Raw genomic sequence first — 19,333 nt, 5'->3', positions numbered from 1 at the left:
AAATCCTCATTGGTAGCCTTAAAACTGAAGATATATATATATATATATATTATCATCATAAGAGACATATTAGTTAACCCCCAACGTGCACTATGTAATAGTGCTCCTGAATCCAACACTCGTCACTACTTTGGATGCTAGTTATCTTTAATATTATTAAGGCTCCTCCTAGCATGTCATATCTTTACTCACCTTTTTTAGGACTCTTGTATCTTTAAAGATAGCTCTTCCCAACATGATCACATTTTGAATAATATGAATTTAAAAGCAGTTCATGGAAGTTCAAGAGCTTTATTCCTCTTCATATCACAAACCTATACTGGTTATATAAGTAGTCTTTTTTATTCCTTAAGGAAAACCCACTTATTCATACTACATATCTAAACCTACTTCTTTATATGAGAAAAATTATGGGTTGTTGTTTACTACTATTTCCTATCCTTTATAAGATACATGAATTATTGATATAATTTGCCTATGTCTCTATTGTTTTCACTTATGATAATCTGATTATTTATGTTATAAACTAATGAGGCTTCCTTTTATGAATGCTATGTTGTTGGTGGTAAATTTTTAATATATTTTAAGGAATATGGACATGTTCTCTTTGGTATTTTTATTTAATGTGTCATATTATTCATTCTTTTGGTTCTTTTTGAGAGCGATGATGATCCATCCATACTAGATGCACAAGTACTACTATTGTTTGCTATGTCGGCTCCTCCTATCTTCCTTATTTTGTTTGTGGCTATTTCTTTTTATCCCTTTTAGGTTTACTCTCTCGAAATCCTCCTCTTGAAGCAAAATTATATGGCTCCATGTGGATGTCTTTTAAAAGTTTAGATACTTACTCAGCTCAACATGAATTAGAGGCAAGTTCTTGAATTCATAAAAACCATCTCAATAGGTCAGTCACCACTAGGTTATAAACGTGCCGAGCATAAGCAATCCCATGCTCGACTCGTGTTCGACTCATTAAAAAATACCACTATTTATTGTTCTGCTCATTTATATATCAAGCACAAGGAAATTATCCGTGCTCACCTCGTTTGCTTAGAGAGTTGAAGATGAGCTATTCATGAACAACAAGCTCTTTTGACAGCTCTACTCACTACTTCAACAACAAAACTTCATAAAAAACATGTTTATTTCATTGAAATATATTAGTACCATGATTACAAAACCTAATCATTAATTTTAAGTTTTGCAAGTTTGGCTAGAACATAACTAAGGTGATCTTCAATCTCATCTTCTCTACCCCTCAGCGACGGTATAAGTTCATAAGCCTCTTCACAAGTCACCGGAGCAGTATTTGCAATCATACGTATCTCCTTATCTGAGCACAAGCCTTGGAGCCTTCCCAATGCTATTCTAACAGACTTTATATCAGTATATTGCACGAGAGGTTTCTCTTCTGGAATGGGTGGAAGTGTACCAAACACAACTTGATATGGACGTCTAGAGGAGCTCCCTATAACTGATTTTCCTTTGCCTTTGTCCCTACTCCTTTTATCAGCCATAATAACTCAAAATCTGGAAGGAAAAAATATACATAATATGAGAAACAATGAAGGCATTGTCACATTAATTGTGTTGAATCAAATACTTCTTATGGACAACAATTGAATGATTAACCACAAAATTAGAGATATAGAAAGAAAAATAGTGGAGAATAATTTTATGATTTCTTATTACCTTAAAATTGATAGCATGAGATTTGTGTCATATCATTAGGCTTGACTTATAACTATTTATTTATATGTAGTGGCAGAGTCAAAGCATTATAAGATAGTTATAATAAAGGTAATTACCTCAATTATTGAATATGATTTAAAAATAGCTTTCCATAAAATGAAAGATATATTACTTCTGACACTCATTTTTAAATACAGTAATTTATCCCCCATTTATTATACATTAAAATGGGGTGCAAGGTACAAGAGATGATAGAAGCTTACAAAATTACTAAATATATTATAAATGAAATATTTCTTATTTAGTTTCTTATAAAAACTTGCAATAAAAACTTGCAATTAATAATTTTAAAGTAAGTTTAATGTTAATACATGCATAAAAATAAATACCTACTCAAGAGTCATGGTTAAGCGAATGAGTAGAGGTTATTTTGCCATTTAGCACTTATTTTTGGGTTTCAATACAACATTTATACACTTCTCATTTTGAAATATAGTGGACTCATGGATGAATGTGACAAAATTTACTAAATTTTAAATTTGTGATTTGCCTAATGCTTACAAATTGATGAATTAACACTCATGAAAATTTAATTTTATCTCAAGATAAATGCTAACATTTTTAAAAATCAATGAAATATGTTATACCCACAAATTTGTGCGCATAAATCCATATGTTTACAAATATCCCCAAGAAATTTCTAAAGTTTCATTAAAAAAAACATTCCTCATTTGATTTGTTGTTATTTTTTAGCTTTGATTTTTCACCCCTCTTTGAAGTTTTTTTTTTAATGATCATTAATCTCTTGTAATTAAACTTTTCCATTGTTGTTAAAATAATAGCCATTATCTGTTTTTGTCTGAGATCTTGTAATCCTTGGGTGACTTTAGTGGTGGATTGAGGGTATTATTTTTTCTTCTTTTGTTAAATAAAATTTCCCAACTTCCATAAAAAAAGATAAATTTCTTTTATTTGAATAGAATAATACTTATTTGCTTTGTTCTATAAGAATGTGGCAACCACCACGTCTTCCTAAAAATAATTTGCATTGTTAATATAAACGACAATTATAAAAAAGGAATACATAACCAAACAAAAGAAGAATACTAACATAGTAAATCATCTAAACGATGCATCCAATTGAAATACATCATTAAGAAAATCACATATTTTGTGGCAGATCTTGTAATGTAAGGCACCTTAACATAAAATTGTTTAGCCTCATTCACAACTCTTAATAATTTCGAGTCACTAAAATCATGATTTTTAATAACTGATTAGTGTTAAGACTAATTTAAATAATGAGGACAAGAAGTTGATTATGGTCATGTTGAGAAGGTTGGTACTAAAGTGTACATAAAGTTTTTTAGGTATGATTAGGCTTGAACTTTTCTAGAGCTTTATGAGCCTTAGGAGAAAGTGTAATATCAGAGGGATCATAGGTAAGCAAATAGGATGGATGTGGGAAAATAAATTTTCATCGGTATTAGTATTAGTAGGGACAAAAGTGCATGTATATTGAGTTAATTATCTTAAGCATAATATTTTGAGAAGATCCTACTCAGATTCAACATGAGTGTTACAAAATCAATTTGCACCCCTTTAAGAAGTCACTTTATATTATCTAAAGAACAATAACCTATGTCTGAAGCTGAGCAAACACTGATGAAAAGAACCCTGTATGCTTCAGCTATTGGAAGTTTGATATATGTGATGATATATATGAGACCATATATTGTATGTACATGTAGTGGAAATCATCTGCAGGTACATTAATAATTTAAGAAATTATCATTTGAAGGCAATGAATGTGGATTCTCAGATAATTGAAAGAAGCAATCAACAAAACACTTCATTTGATTTGAAAGTGTAGGATTTAATTTAAGGGGATATGCAGATTCAAATATTGTAGATTATATCGATGGTAGAAGAAGTACAATAGGTTGTATCTTCACTTTGAGGAACATAGCAGAGAGTTGATTTTTTAGATTATTGAAAATTGTTGCTCTATCTACTATAGAAGATGACTATATTATTATCACATAGTTTAGCAAGAAAATAATTTAGCTACAAGGCTTTATGACATAGTTTATTAACGAAAAAAAGAATGAAAGCTTCATAGCAAAAATACGGATGCCATTAATCTAGCTAAGAGTGTTGCATTTCATGTTAAAATAAAGAGCATTAAGCTGAAATATCATTTCATCTCTTCACTCCTAGAAGATAGTGATCAAATATTAATCCTGCATATATGTTGACTAAGGGTGTAATAGTTGATAAATTGAATATATATTTGGCTTATGTTGGAGTTCAAGAAGCTTAAGACAGGTTTGAGCCACACGATAGTTAATAAATTTGAAGATGCAACAACAACATGATTACATGTAATCACTCTAAGTGGGATATTGTATTAAGCATTTGGTCACTCAAAGCCCTTTGTTTCACCAATCATGCTTAACTGTGAGTTTTCCAAGTTCTACAATGTGGTGTCTCCAAAATTTTTTTTTAGTACACCGCACCCAGGTTAGATCAGAAACCAAGAGCACAACACTCTAGCTCCCAAAGGTGAGCACCGTAGTGCTCATATGTAGTGCCTTAGCACTGAGAGTAGTAACACAACAATGTCCAGTCTAGGTTTAAAAAACTTGAGAGCACGACATTGTGGCTCCTGAAGGTTAACACCCCAACTCTCATTCCCATGCCAGTGACCAAATTTGGGCGGTTTACACTTAAAGTATCGTCTTTGTTACAGGAAGAATGCACATTGAAAGATTGGATTTTAAGTTTTCTCGTGTGTGAAAGAGAGGAGTGTATTGAAGTGTTCTAAAGAGAGGAGATATTTGAATGTAGTGTAATTTATGCAATTCTCCTCATTGTCTTCACAGTGGATTCTTTGGCTTGGTGTGGCTCTGTGGTTTTTTTTCTTACGTTTTTTAGGTTTTTCCACATTAAATTTGGTGTTTTTTTGTTTTTCATTTGGCTTTTTGCACTTCTGATCTAAATTTTTCTTTGGATCTCTCGAATCAATTTTATGATTTCTCCCAACAGTAACAAAACTACAAGCTTTTGTGATCTCTCCCAAAAGTAGCAACATTACAAGATTATCATGAAGATATTTTTCTTTTTTTGGAAAACAAAAATTTATTTAAACATTTTTCGTAAAATGGAATTATATGGCCCAAAGTGAGTGCCTTCTAAAATTTTGAATTATAAGTTAATCAAGCAAAAAATAGCTACGAGTTATCAAGTTCAGAAAACCATTTCAACATGTCACTTACCACTTTAATACAAAAACTTCACATAAAAGCCATACCATCATATTTATTTCATTGAATGGAAAGGTTGACTTTCTATATTTTTGTTATTTGTTCAAACAACTAACTAATAAGTACTTAACTCAAGAACTAATAAGTAACATGAATCCCAAAACTCTAATAAAATTAAATCGGAACATTTGTACCATTACAAAACCTAATCTTTAACCCTAAATTTTGCAAGTGTGGATAGAACATCAATAAGAGGTTCTTCAATCCATTCTTCTTTTTTCTTCAGGGATGGTATAAGTGCATAAGCCTCCTCACAAGTCCCCGGACAAGTATTTGCTATCATACATATCTCCCAATCAGTACATATGCCTTTGAGACTTTCTAAGGCTTGCTTAATAGACTTTACATCAGTATATTGCACAACAACTTTTGTAGTGTGCTCCAATGTACTGCTAAAAGCTATAGGAATTTTGATATTTGGTTCCTCTAATGAGTCCAATTCTTTCTTCATTCTTAGCAAAACATCAGATGCTTCACAATCTGTAAGTAATTTTGCACCGGGTGGAAGCTCAAATTCTTCCTTCGCTTCTTCGTCTTCCGGCATGGGCGGAAACTCAACTAATTCAACTTCATTTTCATATTCAGAAGAGCTTCCTATAATAGCTTTTCCATTGCGTTTGTGGTTGCTCCTTCTCTCTGCCATTAGTGCTAAATACTGAAAAGAAGACATAAAAAATATAATATGAGAAACAATAAAAGTTCTTCACACATTAATTCTTTTTTGGGTTTTTACGTATCAATCATCCAAAACATTAAATATAACATTTTGGTCGCCTAAACTTAAAATTTAGATTTCAACCACTCAAAACTTCAATTTCTTTTGAAAGAGTAGCGGTCAATGCATTATATTTAAAGCTTTGGATGTTCATACATAAGAACTTCTTCACAAATTAATTGTGTCATGTGGTAAAAGAATTAAGCATTGCTTTATTGATCCAAAAAAGTGGCTTCTTTGATGTTCAATGTCTAACTTATGCTTTTTCATTTATTTCTTTTGAAATATTGAGATGATAATAGATTTTTAGATTCTTATGACTTATGCAAAGGATAACTGTTACTTGGTTGCAAAAATTAGTGGCCAAAGCACAATATTTCTACAAATGAGGATGCATTTGGCAGTACATTTGATGCAAATTATAGAGGAATTTTATCATGTAATGTGTATGTTTCTAATAGCTGGTGATATGGAATAGCTTAAGTAAATATTTATGATGTTTTAATTTATTTATTTAATGGTTTTTCTATCCATTTTCAATAATCTTAACCACTTCAAAAATTAAATTCATTATTTGCTGTCTGCATGTGATGAAATATTAAGTAGTTTAATGGTAGGAAGCTCCAACTCTATTGTTTACATATAAAAAATACTAAGTGAAAAAAGTATCATATATATATATATATATATATAATATACATATATATATATATATATATATAATATTGTTTCAACTTTAATAAATTAAGTTGAACAAAATTTAAAGTTCAAGTTAAAAATGATGCGTAACTTGGACTTTTGTAAAAAGGAAGTACACAATTATTAAGGAGTATTCGACTCTATGCGACTAATCTATAGCCCAAGAAATTCAATGCGTTGAATCAGATCTTTTTTATGGGCATCATGCATATGATTGACGACAAAAATGGAGAGATAGAGGGAGGATGAGAAGAGAATTGAACTTCATGATTTCTTATTACCAGAAACTGAAAGCTTGAGACAATGAGTTAATGTGTGGCATATCAACAGGCTTGCTTTCTAACTTCATATTTATATGTGGTGGGAGAGGTAAAGTCTTATAGGAAAGTTTTATTAAAGGTAAATACTTAAGTTAAAGAATATGTTCTAAAAAATTACGTTTCATAAATAAAAGATATAATAATTTTGGTGCTCTTGTTTAAAGGATAGTAATCAATCCCAATTTATTATATATTAATGGTGGGGGCAAAGTTTGTTACATAAGGAGATATAGTAGAGGACAAATCCATTGGTACATGACATAATAAAAGCCTATAAAGTTTATTTAATATCTTTTGAAAACCTACTAAATATTCTTTATCTTCTGAGAGTAATGATCATAAACTTCGCTCATGGATATTAATATATATATATATAAAAGAAAATGGTATTTAGCAGAGGCCTAAATACCAATTTTCTATATTTTTTTTGGCCCTATGATGAGAGCCCACACCATGTACCAAATATTCGAGAATCCCGCGCCACGGGGGTTCGGACCCATGACTTGAGGGGACTTATAGTGGATCCCGCCAACCAACAGGCCATGCCTACGGAAATATATTGACGCCAAAGTAGCTCAACATACCGCCTATCTACCTGTAAAGATTATAGAAGCCCAAAAAATTACCCAACTCAAACAAGGTTATAGATGCGCCACTACAACCATGCAGAATGAATGAAAGGCTGAAGCTTCACAATTATTGTGGGACTACAATCTACATTATTTGAGTTTGTTGTTGAGGAGGGAAAATCCTGATCAAGAATCTGTGGATCATCTCAAAGCTGGTGAAAGTAATTACGCAACCACAGTAGAAGCCAGGAATGGCCTCACTCCTAAAAACTTTCCTTATGCAGTCCCTCACGCCGGCATATCTCATTTGTTTACACCCATCATTTGAACAAAGCAACCCTATGAGCTGATCATAGACGGTAAAGTAAACTGCCCCGTTTGGAAGTAATGCTAGCACAGTTGGTGAAAGACCACGGTACAAACCTAGAGATCTCCTCAGTTAATGAAATTGGGAGGTGAAACTATGGAGAGTGCCTCTGAAGTTAAGAGAATTAATTCTCCCTGAATCTGGACATTGAAAAATTAATTAATAGATTGTATTTCTGGATTGTGTATAAATACCATTTGTGTATGTTTATCCTCTCTGGATTCATAATATAGCAGTAGAAACATGATTGTAGTGTTTTGAAAAAAAAAAAAAAAAAAAAAACTCTACTTGTAATGTTTGATTGAATATACTGAATTGATTAGTTGAGTGTTGTTAGCATATAACTATTTATTTGTCTAACGGCTAAATTTTAGTTTTTACATTTATACCAACCAAGGAACTAATCATAAGTGATGGTAAGAATCTCTTATACTTTTTGAAGAGGTGAAGGGAAAATTTTGTAAGTGACATTAATAACAGACAAAATTTGATTTATAGTACCATTTAAATAAAATGTGCTAGCCACCAACGAGGAATAAGTGGTTATTCTAAAACTTATATTTGAATTTTGATTTTAAGAAACTAATTAAAACCTCAAAAACAATATGATTCATTTTGAGCATTGAGCTTGTCATTTCTATTGTCAGCATAAATTTTATAAAGTAATGAAGTAGAAGAAATGCCTCATGCTAGGATAGATGTGCGGAGTCTTCATAGGAAAGAAATAAGCAATTCGAGCACAAACTTGGCCTCTTCTTGAATATCAATTTAAAAAAAAAAAAAAAAAAAAAAAAGAATTAATTTAATGAAGATTGAATGGCTTTGAAGCATATTAATCTCCATTAAAATTCTAAAAAATTGATAACCAGATATTGGATCAGAAGGTAGTCCACCCTATGAATGTTCCCAAATAGAGATCTCAATGAAAATAAAATAGATTTATTGAAAGGTGAACTTTTAAATATGAATATGAGATCAAATTAGGTATAATGAAAGATTTGTTAGAGAATTTTAAATAAAGAGTCCATTAAAAAACTTTTTTTTGGAACCAACAATCTGCATAGATCTCTTTGAAAGATTGTAGTATAATCATCCTCAAATGAATTTGTTAGGACATAATAAAAAATAACTGATATCAAGCAGACTAAATAGAAGGCTTGATTTAAATAAAGAGAAACTATCCAAAAATTATAAAAAAAAAAAAAATTGAACTCATATCAAGCAGACTAAATAGAAGGTTCTTTGAATTTTCTCAACAAAGACAATTTTTTGCTATATACTTGAGATTTTCATTATAAATGATTATACCTAATTCAATTTCTTAAATAAGAAAGATTGGCTTGACTTAAAGAAAGTTGCTTAAATTATAAAATGGATTGTGCTTGAACAAAGAATGCTAATTAGATGAGAAAATTCATTATATTTAAATGGGAAATTGGATTTGAGAGAAATGTGATCCACATCTATGTATTTAAGTATAAATGATTTTAATGACAATTTTCATTGAACTATAATTAATTTTTTTTAAGAAAGCAAAATTTCTTATTTAAATGATACTTCAAACTTTCGCTTAAGCAGAGACAGTTTTATCATTTAAGAAAATTTCTTGTAGAAAACTAAGTGAGAATATATTGAAAAAAATGAGTGCTTGCTTTAGCTTAGATCTATACTTTAGTAGTTAGAGAACTATTTTCTTATATTTATAATTCTTTTATATTGATAAATCCATATTTCTTCATACTTTTGCTAGGTTCTTATTTCAATAAAAAAATGTCCTATTGTTTTTTAGTAAATAACTTTTTATTCATACCCTTATTAGATCTATATTTATTAATTTATTTTCTTAAAGTTTCTTAGAAAAAAAAAAGGTAATTTTATTGTGTGTATATATAGTATTGAATTAGACATATGTTGGTTTTGATTTATTTAATTTTTATGTCATTTATAATATTTACAATAACTATATGTAATTTCAAAGTAAAATAATTTAGTTATTATTATATAACTTCTTTATTTTTTTGTATATAGATTTAAAAATCATTTTGATTATGCATTTGAGATTCTTTTAAGATTTAAAATTTCACGATTTTTCTTTTGAAGAATAATTTGTGAAAAATAACTAAACGAAAATGATTTAAAAATCATTTTGATATTCAAATATTTTAATTAATTTGTTGTACTGCTAAAAAAGACAAATCCAATATATGTTTTAGTGTCAATTGATTTATACATGACTTAGAATTTTATATCAAAGTTAACTTTGCCAAATGGATATATGTTGTAATATAAGGTTGATATGAAAAAAATCATACAAATACTATGAAACACCTAATTTTAAACAATAAACTAAAAATAATTTAGATGGATACACAAGAGTTTATTTTATTTGTTTCTTATTCCAAATTCATAATTAATATATAAATCTATGAATTGTATTGGAATATTTTTAATTTTTATTAGATAAAAGGATATTCAATAATTAAAACTTAAAATCACAAAAAAAATTGAATTCATAGCTAAAGATCATAAGACATGCAATTCCATCAAAATTTGATGAAACAAACATATATGTAGAGATTATAAAGAGTTGAATGAGAAATTTCTGTTGATAATTAAAGAAGATTAATTTTACTATTTTCATTCATACTCAAAATCACAAGGCCAAAGATTTATTTATACTTATATATGTTAGGTATGGCTCATATCTAGGGAGTTGAAGTTTCTTAGTGAAGAGGTGTGTCTCCTGGTGAAAAAGAGTGTCTCTTGGAATAAAATGGGTTGTGGGGAGCGAGGGCGTGATTGTAATTTTATCTGTGGGTTTGCATATGTCTATATATATGTGTAACCCTATGGGATGAAAATTGTAACTTCTCTGAAATAGTGAAACCGCCGCTCGCTCCCAAGGACGTAGGCAATTCTTTGCCGAACCTCGTTAAATCTCTGTGTTCTTCTTCTGATTTGTGCCGATTCCTATTTTATTTCGCTTCAATTTTCACAACAATACAAAGATCATTCTAAAAACATTTCATAAACTAGCATAACCTAGAACAGTTTAAAATCAAATTTTCCATATTTTAGTGGATGTGGAACACTAAAATATACTTTAGTAAATTATATTCTTCAAAATATTTCTAATATTTAATAATTTTGATTTAATTCTAAACTCGATCCACATCCTTAAGCTTGAGAAATGCAAGCTTGGCCAGAACAGCATTAAGAGGACCACTAATGCCATCTTCTTTATCCCTCAAAGAAGGTATCATTGCATAAGCTTCCTCACAAGTCTTCGGACCAGCATTCGCTATCATACAGATCTCCCAATCTGTGACACCATATTCCTTCAGAGTTTCCACAGTTTCTCTGACATCTTTCGTATTACTATAACGAATGCCATCTTTTGTCTGCAGCAGCGCTTTGTCAAAAGCAACGGGCATTATGAGATCCTCGAGTTTGGCCAACTTTTCATGAATCTCTTGCAGAATATCTGCTGCTTCGCAGTCTAGAAGTAATTTGGCATCTGGGGGGATTTCAGCTTCATGTTGCTCTTTCTTTTTAGTACGAGGAGGATGAGGAGGAGCACATCGAGGTGGGCTTATTTCTTCAACAGAAGCTGAATCATCGGAATCGGAGGATATATCGATGACTGAAGTGCTGGCTAAGTTGGTCGGTTTTGGCACAGATCTTGGCTTTCTCACAGCCCAGTTCGGAAAAACCTTTTTTTTGCCTTTGTCTTTGGTTCCTTTGCCTTTGTCCATGTGTCCTCTCTCCGCCATGAGCAAGTGGGAGCTTGGATACTAGATAGTATAGGTGATATGAAGAACGATGAAGATATCTGCATGTTGATTGTGTTAGGGTAGTGAGAAAATCAAGCATTGATTTTTAATCACTTTATTGATTCTTTTGGAGAAATGTCATCTCTATAAAATAGCCTCTATGAAAACATATTACATACATGTGAATGAATTTGTCATCTATAAAAACTTCTATATTTAATACATGGTCTGATGCAATGAATATGTGACACTTTCATTGAAGTCCTATTATAATTTTGCATCAGGACTCCTCATATAATATTTTTTCTAACTTGTGATGTATTTTCATACAGATCATGCTTGTAATATTCTCTCACTTCTATGATGTACGCCATTTTATTGATTCTTATATCATCATTGAAATGAGAACCATTTTATACATTGTTTTAACTGACCAAACTCATTTTTTTGACTTATAGGAACGTATTTGGTAATATATTTGATGCAAATTGAATTGCAGAGGATTTCTATGCATTTCTGTTTCTACTATATGGCAAGGTTAACTAGTTTGGAAAGGCTTTAAAAAATACTTACTTTATGAAGCCTTATTTATTTGCTTCAAGAAATTCTATCATTTTATTAATGTCCTAAGCATTTTAAAAATTAGATGTATTACTAGATGTATGAATATAATGAAATATTGAATAAATAGTTGGATGGCATAATGCATACTCATAATCTATTATTCACAAGACTTTTTAAGAAAATGCAAAGTAAACTCCATTTGTTTTTATGATACATTATAAGTGTAGATAGGTTTAGGTTTATAAAATCAAGTTTTATATATTGCAACTTTATCCTTAAATATATTTGTAATATATGAGTTATAATTATATCTAATTTTCCCAAGTAGTGATTAAAAACTAGAAAAAAAAAGAAAAAATAGAAGATGCTTATTACCTAAAAGAAAAAAAAGCTAGGGAGCATATATAGGTTGCTGTGTATCATTCCTTAGGTTTGTCATCTATCTAATACCCTATTTATAAGTGGTATTTATAAGTTGTGGTAGAGGCAAAGTTTTAGAGGGAGATTTATATCAAAGGTAAATGCATGAATTATAAAATATGAACTAATAATACATAATTATAAAATTTATGTGTTAGACATGCACATACATAGGAATTGTGCGGTATGCATGTAAATGTTTATTATTTTTATTAATTTTTGGATAACACAAACAAGAAATATGACATATAAAGAAGCCATATTTTGATAGAATTAATTTTCTCCAAGTAAGCATATGAGAACACATTTGTCCAAATAGTAGCATTATGAGGCATATAATTTAATTTCTTTTGAAATATCAATGTGAGCCATAAAATTTACTAATTATACCGAAAATGCTATGATGCACCGAGCCTTTAGCACAAGCAGACATACAATGCCTTGCACAAGTCAGACACACGGGTTTAAAATGTGTCAAACACACCTACTAAATGTCCAATTTAAGGAAAAAAAATAATCGGGTGTGATAACTATTTTCCATTCTTAAATATCATAATTTTTTTTATCCTTAATAATGTCAAGACCTTTATTCATGTATGTATAATTCATGTGTTGAAAAAGGTTTTAATTATTTCAAAAATTATAGAGTCCTGAAGTAGATTTTTTTTTTAAAAAAGTTAGTACTTCGAAAAATGATTGGATATGAGGTTTGAAGCGATTTTGAAAGTTTTATGGTTTGAAAAAATGTCTGAAAGTTTGAAATGATAGGTTGACCAGAATTAACAGTTTTTGAAATGATTTGAAACTTGAGGTTTGAGATTGAATCTTTGGATTTGAGTTTTGTTGAAGGTTAAGATTTCAGTTTTGAATTTGAGATTTGGTTTTATTGTTTGGATTTGACCCTAGCTAGACTAGGGGACATATAAGGTGGAGGGATTCCAAGATAGAGGTGAAACCTTAATCCTAGAATAAATCTAAACTATCATGCAGATTATATTGGTGGACTAACTTAAATTTTGGTAATAACGTCCCCTATCAAAATGCCCATAACTTTCCATCTTCCCAGGTGCATTAGGATCCTCACTAACCAACTAGATTGTACAGAGCTTTTCATTATTACCAAGTGACGATTAATGTATTCCTTCATACTATTAGATGATTTAGGATGCTTTTGTTAGTAATCATGGGCTATTTCATCCTAGGGAAACTATATAATTCAAGGGGATGAGACTGTTTGTTTCATATGTCCTTATCTTAGTACTAGCTATGGATACATAGTAGTCTGATCAAGACTTCTAGACTAGACAATTGTAGAATATGTGTGATCCTTAGTTTTGTTTCTTAGTTGATTAACCTAGGGCTTTTATGTTGATCCTAAAATTAATCATTGGTTATGTTTCTAAGGGTCCCTTTAGGAGCGCTTCCATTCCGAGCGCGGCTTCGTGTCTCAATTTTCACCCGTTTGGGGCAACGTCCAAGCCGTGACTTCCGACGTTTTTGATAAATGCGGGCAACCGGTTCGTCCTCACAGCTGGCGTTCCAGGATTGCATTTTTACACGTTACCCCTCTCGTCTTCTTTGAGGGTTGCGACTTCGAGACTCGCAGTTGCATTTGGCAAGAGGAGAATTGGAGAAAGAGGGTAGTGATTGAGAATTGGCGGCGATGAAACGATTCAACATGATGCAGCAGTGTTCGACGAGATTCACCGCTACCATCTTCTTGCTCTTTCTCTCATTTGTTTAGTCCCTTGCCTCAGCTGAACCCTATCTCGAGTCGGGCATGTGTTGTCTTTCAGGTTTGTTGACTTTGATCTCTTGTGATCTCTTGATTTCCTTGCATGTTCCTTCTCACCATCACTAGACTAGGTGTTTGATTGCATTAGGTCTCTCACTGGATCGGGTTGCATCTCTTTTCCATCGATCCTAACCATCTGTTTGCGAATTTGTTGTATCCCTAGAAGTTCTTATGAATTTATTTTGCTTTGTTCCTTTCAGATGTTTTTATAACTTAGAATTGACCTTAGTTTGTAGTCTTCTGATTTTGATGGTTAATGCAGTTCTTTCTAATTCAATTTTTTTAGCTCGGTTGAATTATAAGCATAGATCATATTATGTTGTGCCCACTTCATCAGACATGCAAATTTGTTGATTAAGAACCCTTTATTCGTTCACTTTGCTGACAATGAGAATCTGATCTATCCTTGAGCACTTCGAGCTAGTCATACTCCCAAAAGAAAGAAAGAAAGAAAGCAAGAAAAAAGGAAGAATATAAGAAGGAGAAAGTTTATTCATTTACTTTCATATCATATTCTCTAATTGCTTTTCCCAATTTTGTGAAAGGATTTTCATTGGTGTGTTGTTCTGCTTGAATTTATTTTTGTATTGGGTAATGCTGATGAAATTCATCAAGGACAATGATCTATGCCCCTCTTCATGTTGAGTAGGAGCTTGGATAACCAATGAATGTTTGCTTTTGAAGTATCAAATATGTGGTTTTCACAGTTCTGTCCTAAACATCTTTACAAAATAAGGGCAGAATGGTTATCTTTCCAGAAAAAGTTGCCTCATAGCTGTTTTCACATAATTGCAACAAATAGACAGTCAGCTTCCCCGCAACATCTTCATGGGCAGCACAGCTGCAGCTGCCCCAAACTGACTCTAAGTTGGCCATGTGGAATTTTGTAAATTTTTAATTTTTTATAATATTAAATTTTAAAATATTTTTCTTTTTAAATTTGGTCTTGGAATTTCTTAATTTTTTTAAATTTTATTTTTGTAGACCTTAGTTTGATTAATAAAATTATTGGATTAAATAGTTAACTTTTTTTTTTAATTTTTATATCAAAATTAATTTAGGTAAAGTAAATGAATGACCCAAACCTTAGAGATTTGCTGAATTCATTTGATATATCTTGGAAATTACATTAATTTATTTTACTTTAATTTAGAAAAGCTTTTGAAATTTCATCCGGATCTTTCTTCATATAGTTCATAAAACTTGAATTGGCATTACTAAAACTAATAATCTGTCTAAGAATTGAGTAAACATAATGAGAGAAGTAAAATTTAGTGAATTGTAACAAGATATGAATGAGCCTACAGTAAATAAGTAGTTAGAAAATTACTATGTATGTGTGTGTGATCATTACTATAATAAGATAAGTAATAATGTGAATTTTTTTAGTAAAAAATTAAGTTAAAAATATTTCAAGCATAGTTGATATATTTATAAAGGATTTCATTTTCTCTTGTTTCAGAAAATCTCTCCTCATTAATGGCTCTTACATAATAATAAGCCTTGTGCTCTCTTTTAATATATAATATTTAGAGAGACATTACTATCTTTGAAAAAGTTAATGCAACCACTGTTTTTTAATTTTATGTAATGTTATTATTGGGCCATATTATTTAATTTATGTGCTTACCTTTAATGTAACTTTTCTATAAAGCTTTGACTATGTGGCCACTTATAAATATGTATATTGAAGAAAAGGTATGGCACATATTAAGTTATTGTCTCAAGCTTTCTACGGTTTGGTTATACAAAGTCATTGAGTTTTCCCTCTCTTTTTCTTTCTTAATCTTTCTTGTTTTGTAGCTAATCTTAAAATCAAGATAAGATTGCCGCCCATGAATAAAAATGGATTTAATACTTACATACCATTTGATAATTCTAAAGCTTTAGATAGATTAAAAAAAAGTTGATTACTCTTTATTACATTTTCCCAAGTAAAGGAAAAATTTCTAGTTTAAAACGAAGACTAAAAAATGGTTAAGTTTCTTGATTAGAGAAGGGGAGATCATATATATCCCTAGAAGGAATACAAAACTTATAGTAATTTAACAAACATGGTAACATTAGTCCAAAATAAGAATTAAAATGGAAAAGTAATTGGAATAGAGTAGTGCATATCGATAAATTTATTTCAAATAAAGAAATTTATCACGACCAATTTTCCATTTAATTTAGCCATTAATCTCAACATATTTTGTTGAAGCGTAATGCAACGTCACATAAAACTTTTTGTATTTCTTCCATGTCGATTTGACATAAAATTGAAATACTTTTAATTATCCCTAGTCGAATCATCTTTTGATTTTATATTATTAGATATAAAGTGGTGGAAAGTTTAGGCACAAGTTTTAAGATTTAAAAAGAGTACTAATTGGGGGAGGAGAAGAAAACACAAGGATTGTTGTCTTCCAATCAAATGTTCTACTCGATCTTAGCCAATTTTTAAGGATGTAGAAATCATTTGATTGTCATATGGTTTTGATTCAAATGTAATTTGGTTGATATTCTTTTTTTATCTAAAATAACCAATGGATCATTAATTTCTTGGCCACAAAAAGTATTTCATTCACCTCATTGATCAAGAGACTGGCAACAAGCACTTCAAAAAGGACAAAGCTTAAAAAAATAAGAGGGAATTGATGCCACATTATTTCTTGAATTAATAAAGATGTGATATTAGAAATAATTATAATTGGGATGCCACTACATATTTTTAATTTGCACTTCAAGGGCTGGCAATGTGGAAATATATAAATTCTTTCTTTCATACACATTTGTGAATCCAACTAAATATGGTCTAAATTTTGTTAAGTAATATCAACCTTAACAATAGAAGGCCTTATATGTGTTGCTTGTTGGCATTCAAGAGGTTCTTACCCTTAATATACATATACATATATATATATGTATATGTATCTATATATATACATCTATATATGTATATATATATGTATATATATATTATATATATATATATATCCGTGCGTGTGTGTGTGGTCTCCTGGGAGAACTACTTTTAGAGCATTTTTAATCTGCCATCTGGCTATTTAAAATTTCATCTTATTTAAACATTGAGAAATATATTAAGTTTTAGATATTAGAAAATTTGATATAAAAATAATTAAGACGTTATAAATATATATTTTCTCATCACTTCTTTAAAAAAAAATTGACAGATCAATAAAATAATTAAAAAAAAAAGTAGAGGGATCAATAAAATAATGCTGAATTTTCTTACTGTAATGATTGAATTAATGCATTAATTTTTTCTCATAATATGCATTCTGTTTTTCCAGTATCTGTGTTCTTATGGAGGAGAATCAGGACGAAATAATAAGCCAAGGAAAAGATTTGAACGCATATCTGTCTACTTCAGAGGAGATTCATGTCGTTGCTCCCAATTCAGAGGTGTCGGACAGCACGAGCCGCACTTGTGAGCTCCTACCTGAGATCGTGCCTGATGGGCTGACGTAAGTTTTTTTAAGATAGCATGGTAGTGTTTTTTCTTTTGTAATTTAATATAAAACTAAATATATTTTCTTTTCAGATTTCATCCCTCTGAGTTGGCTATTCCTATCATCCGAGATATTATTCAGAGCAACTACGATGCTCCATACATATCCTGGACGAAGATCCCAGAAACAGTTCGGGATATATGGTTTAGAGAGTTTAAGGTATATACCCAACATATTAATTTTAAGTTATATATACATTTTTATCATTCTAACATATTTAAATTCATTTTGCAGGAGTGGTTTTTTTGGAGCCCTGAGCATGACATAAAAATTAGGAGGAGCTTCGAACACAAAGGGAGCACTTGTCTTCGTGAGATGTTTGTGGAGATACGGAAGAAGCGTCAACGCCCTTTTTGGATCAAGGAGGATGTGTTTGATGCATTGCTCAGGGTTTGGGATTCTCCAGATTACCAAAAGTTAAGTCAGCAGAAGAAACTCAATGCGTCTCATACCAAATGTTAAGTCAACAGGCGATCTTCTCCCAATAAATGATTATTTGCTGTTGGAGAAAAAGAAAAAAGGAAGAGTAACTTTCAATTGAATTTTCTACTTAATCTAAGCTATTTTTAGGATGTGAATCATGATGGGATATTTTTATCAGTGGAGCAACTATGACCATTTGATTCTTATAAAAGAGTTGATTCTGATGTAGTTTGACTGATATGTTATTTTCTATCTTGAATACTCAATGGATGATGAATTTTTTCAGTCACAAAATGCATTTAATTCACCTCATTGATCAACAGATTGGTAGCAAGCAATAGAAGAAGGAATATACAATACAAAAGAGAGTTTGATGCCACAATATTTTTGGAACCACTGGAGGTGTGAGATTATAAATAGCCCCATAATTGGGATGCCAACAGATGCCAACACTCAAATTTTTCATTATATTACAAGTAGATAAATCCTGATTAAAAATCTTTTAATGGGACAAAAATATAATAGTTCTTCTTTCCATTTTAGCATTTTCCCCATAATCGCACATTTGAGAACAAAACTAAATATAGTCTAAATTTTGTTAAGCATTATAAAATATAGCCTAAAGCACCTTAACAATAGATTGCCTAGTAGGTATTGCTATTTGTACCTTCATTCTAAGAGGTTTATCAAATAGAGAAGTCAGACTGAATATAATTTTATGGCTAAAGAGATGAATTTTATAGAGTGGAAATGAGACATAAGCTGAGACAATAAGGCATTCATTAATCATGTTAGAATCATAAAACCGATTATTTAATCTCACAAAGCAGCCATCAATTTAAATTTATTGATGTAAAAACATAACTTGAAGTTTTTCATCCTACCAAGCCTTACAAATAAACTTTATATGCTCAATAATGAAATGGAAGAGAAAATTACTTAAACAATGGGCTGACAGGAATTTCCTGTTAGCATTCAAGAGGGGTCATAACTCTCAAAAATTTATCTACTATTTGTAGATGGTGTGGAGCAATTTAAAATATATGCACTTATATATACATCTCCATGTAAATTGATATCTAGTTCATTCCATGAAAGGTCATACTCTCATGACATCCTTTACATACATACATACATGCATACATATATATA

General features: G+C 30.6%; 2 protein-coding genes across 2 annotated transcripts; both read right to left on the bottom strand.

Moving 5' to 3' along the window:
• Positions 1-5,166: 5,166 nt before the first annotated feature.
• On the bottom strand, positions 5,167-5,664 carry LOC110030835 (DNA-directed RNA polymerases IV and V subunit 4-like). The gene has a single exon (XM_020733766.1). It carries the CDS (start codon positions 5,662-5,664, stop codon positions 5,167-5,169), a length of 498 nt encoding a protein of 165 aa, XP_020589425.1.
• Positions 5,665-10,849: 5,185 nt separating this feature from the next.
• LOC110030834 (DNA-directed RNA polymerases IV and V subunit 4-like) lies at positions 10,850-11,464 on the bottom strand. Its single transcript, XM_020733765.1, has one exon. The coding sequence runs from the start codon at positions 11,462-11,464 to the stop codon at positions 10,850-10,852; it is 615 nt and encodes a 204-aa protein (XP_020589424.1).
• Positions 11,465-19,333: the final 7,869 nt, after the last annotated feature.

Source organism: Phalaenopsis equestris, unplaced genomic scaffold, assembly GCF_001263595.1.
Source record: "Phalaenopsis equestris unplaced genomic scaffold, ASM126359v1 Scaffold000761, whole genome shotgun sequence".
NCBI lineage: Eukaryota > Viridiplantae > Streptophyta > Magnoliopsida > Asparagales > Orchidaceae > Phalaenopsis > Phalaenopsis equestris.
Note: the sequence above shows the minus strand (reverse complement) of the source record. Positions and strands in the feature narration are given on the sequence as shown.

Coding starts and splice junctions, on each gene's coding strand:
- LOC110030835 (XM_020733766.1), bottom strand. CDS start 5,664: ATGGCAGAGAGAAGGAGCAACCACAAACGCAATGGAAAAGCTATTATA.
- LOC110030834 (XM_020733765.1), bottom strand. CDS start 11,464: ATGGCGGAGAGAGGACACATGGACAAAGGCAAAGGAACCAAAGACAAA.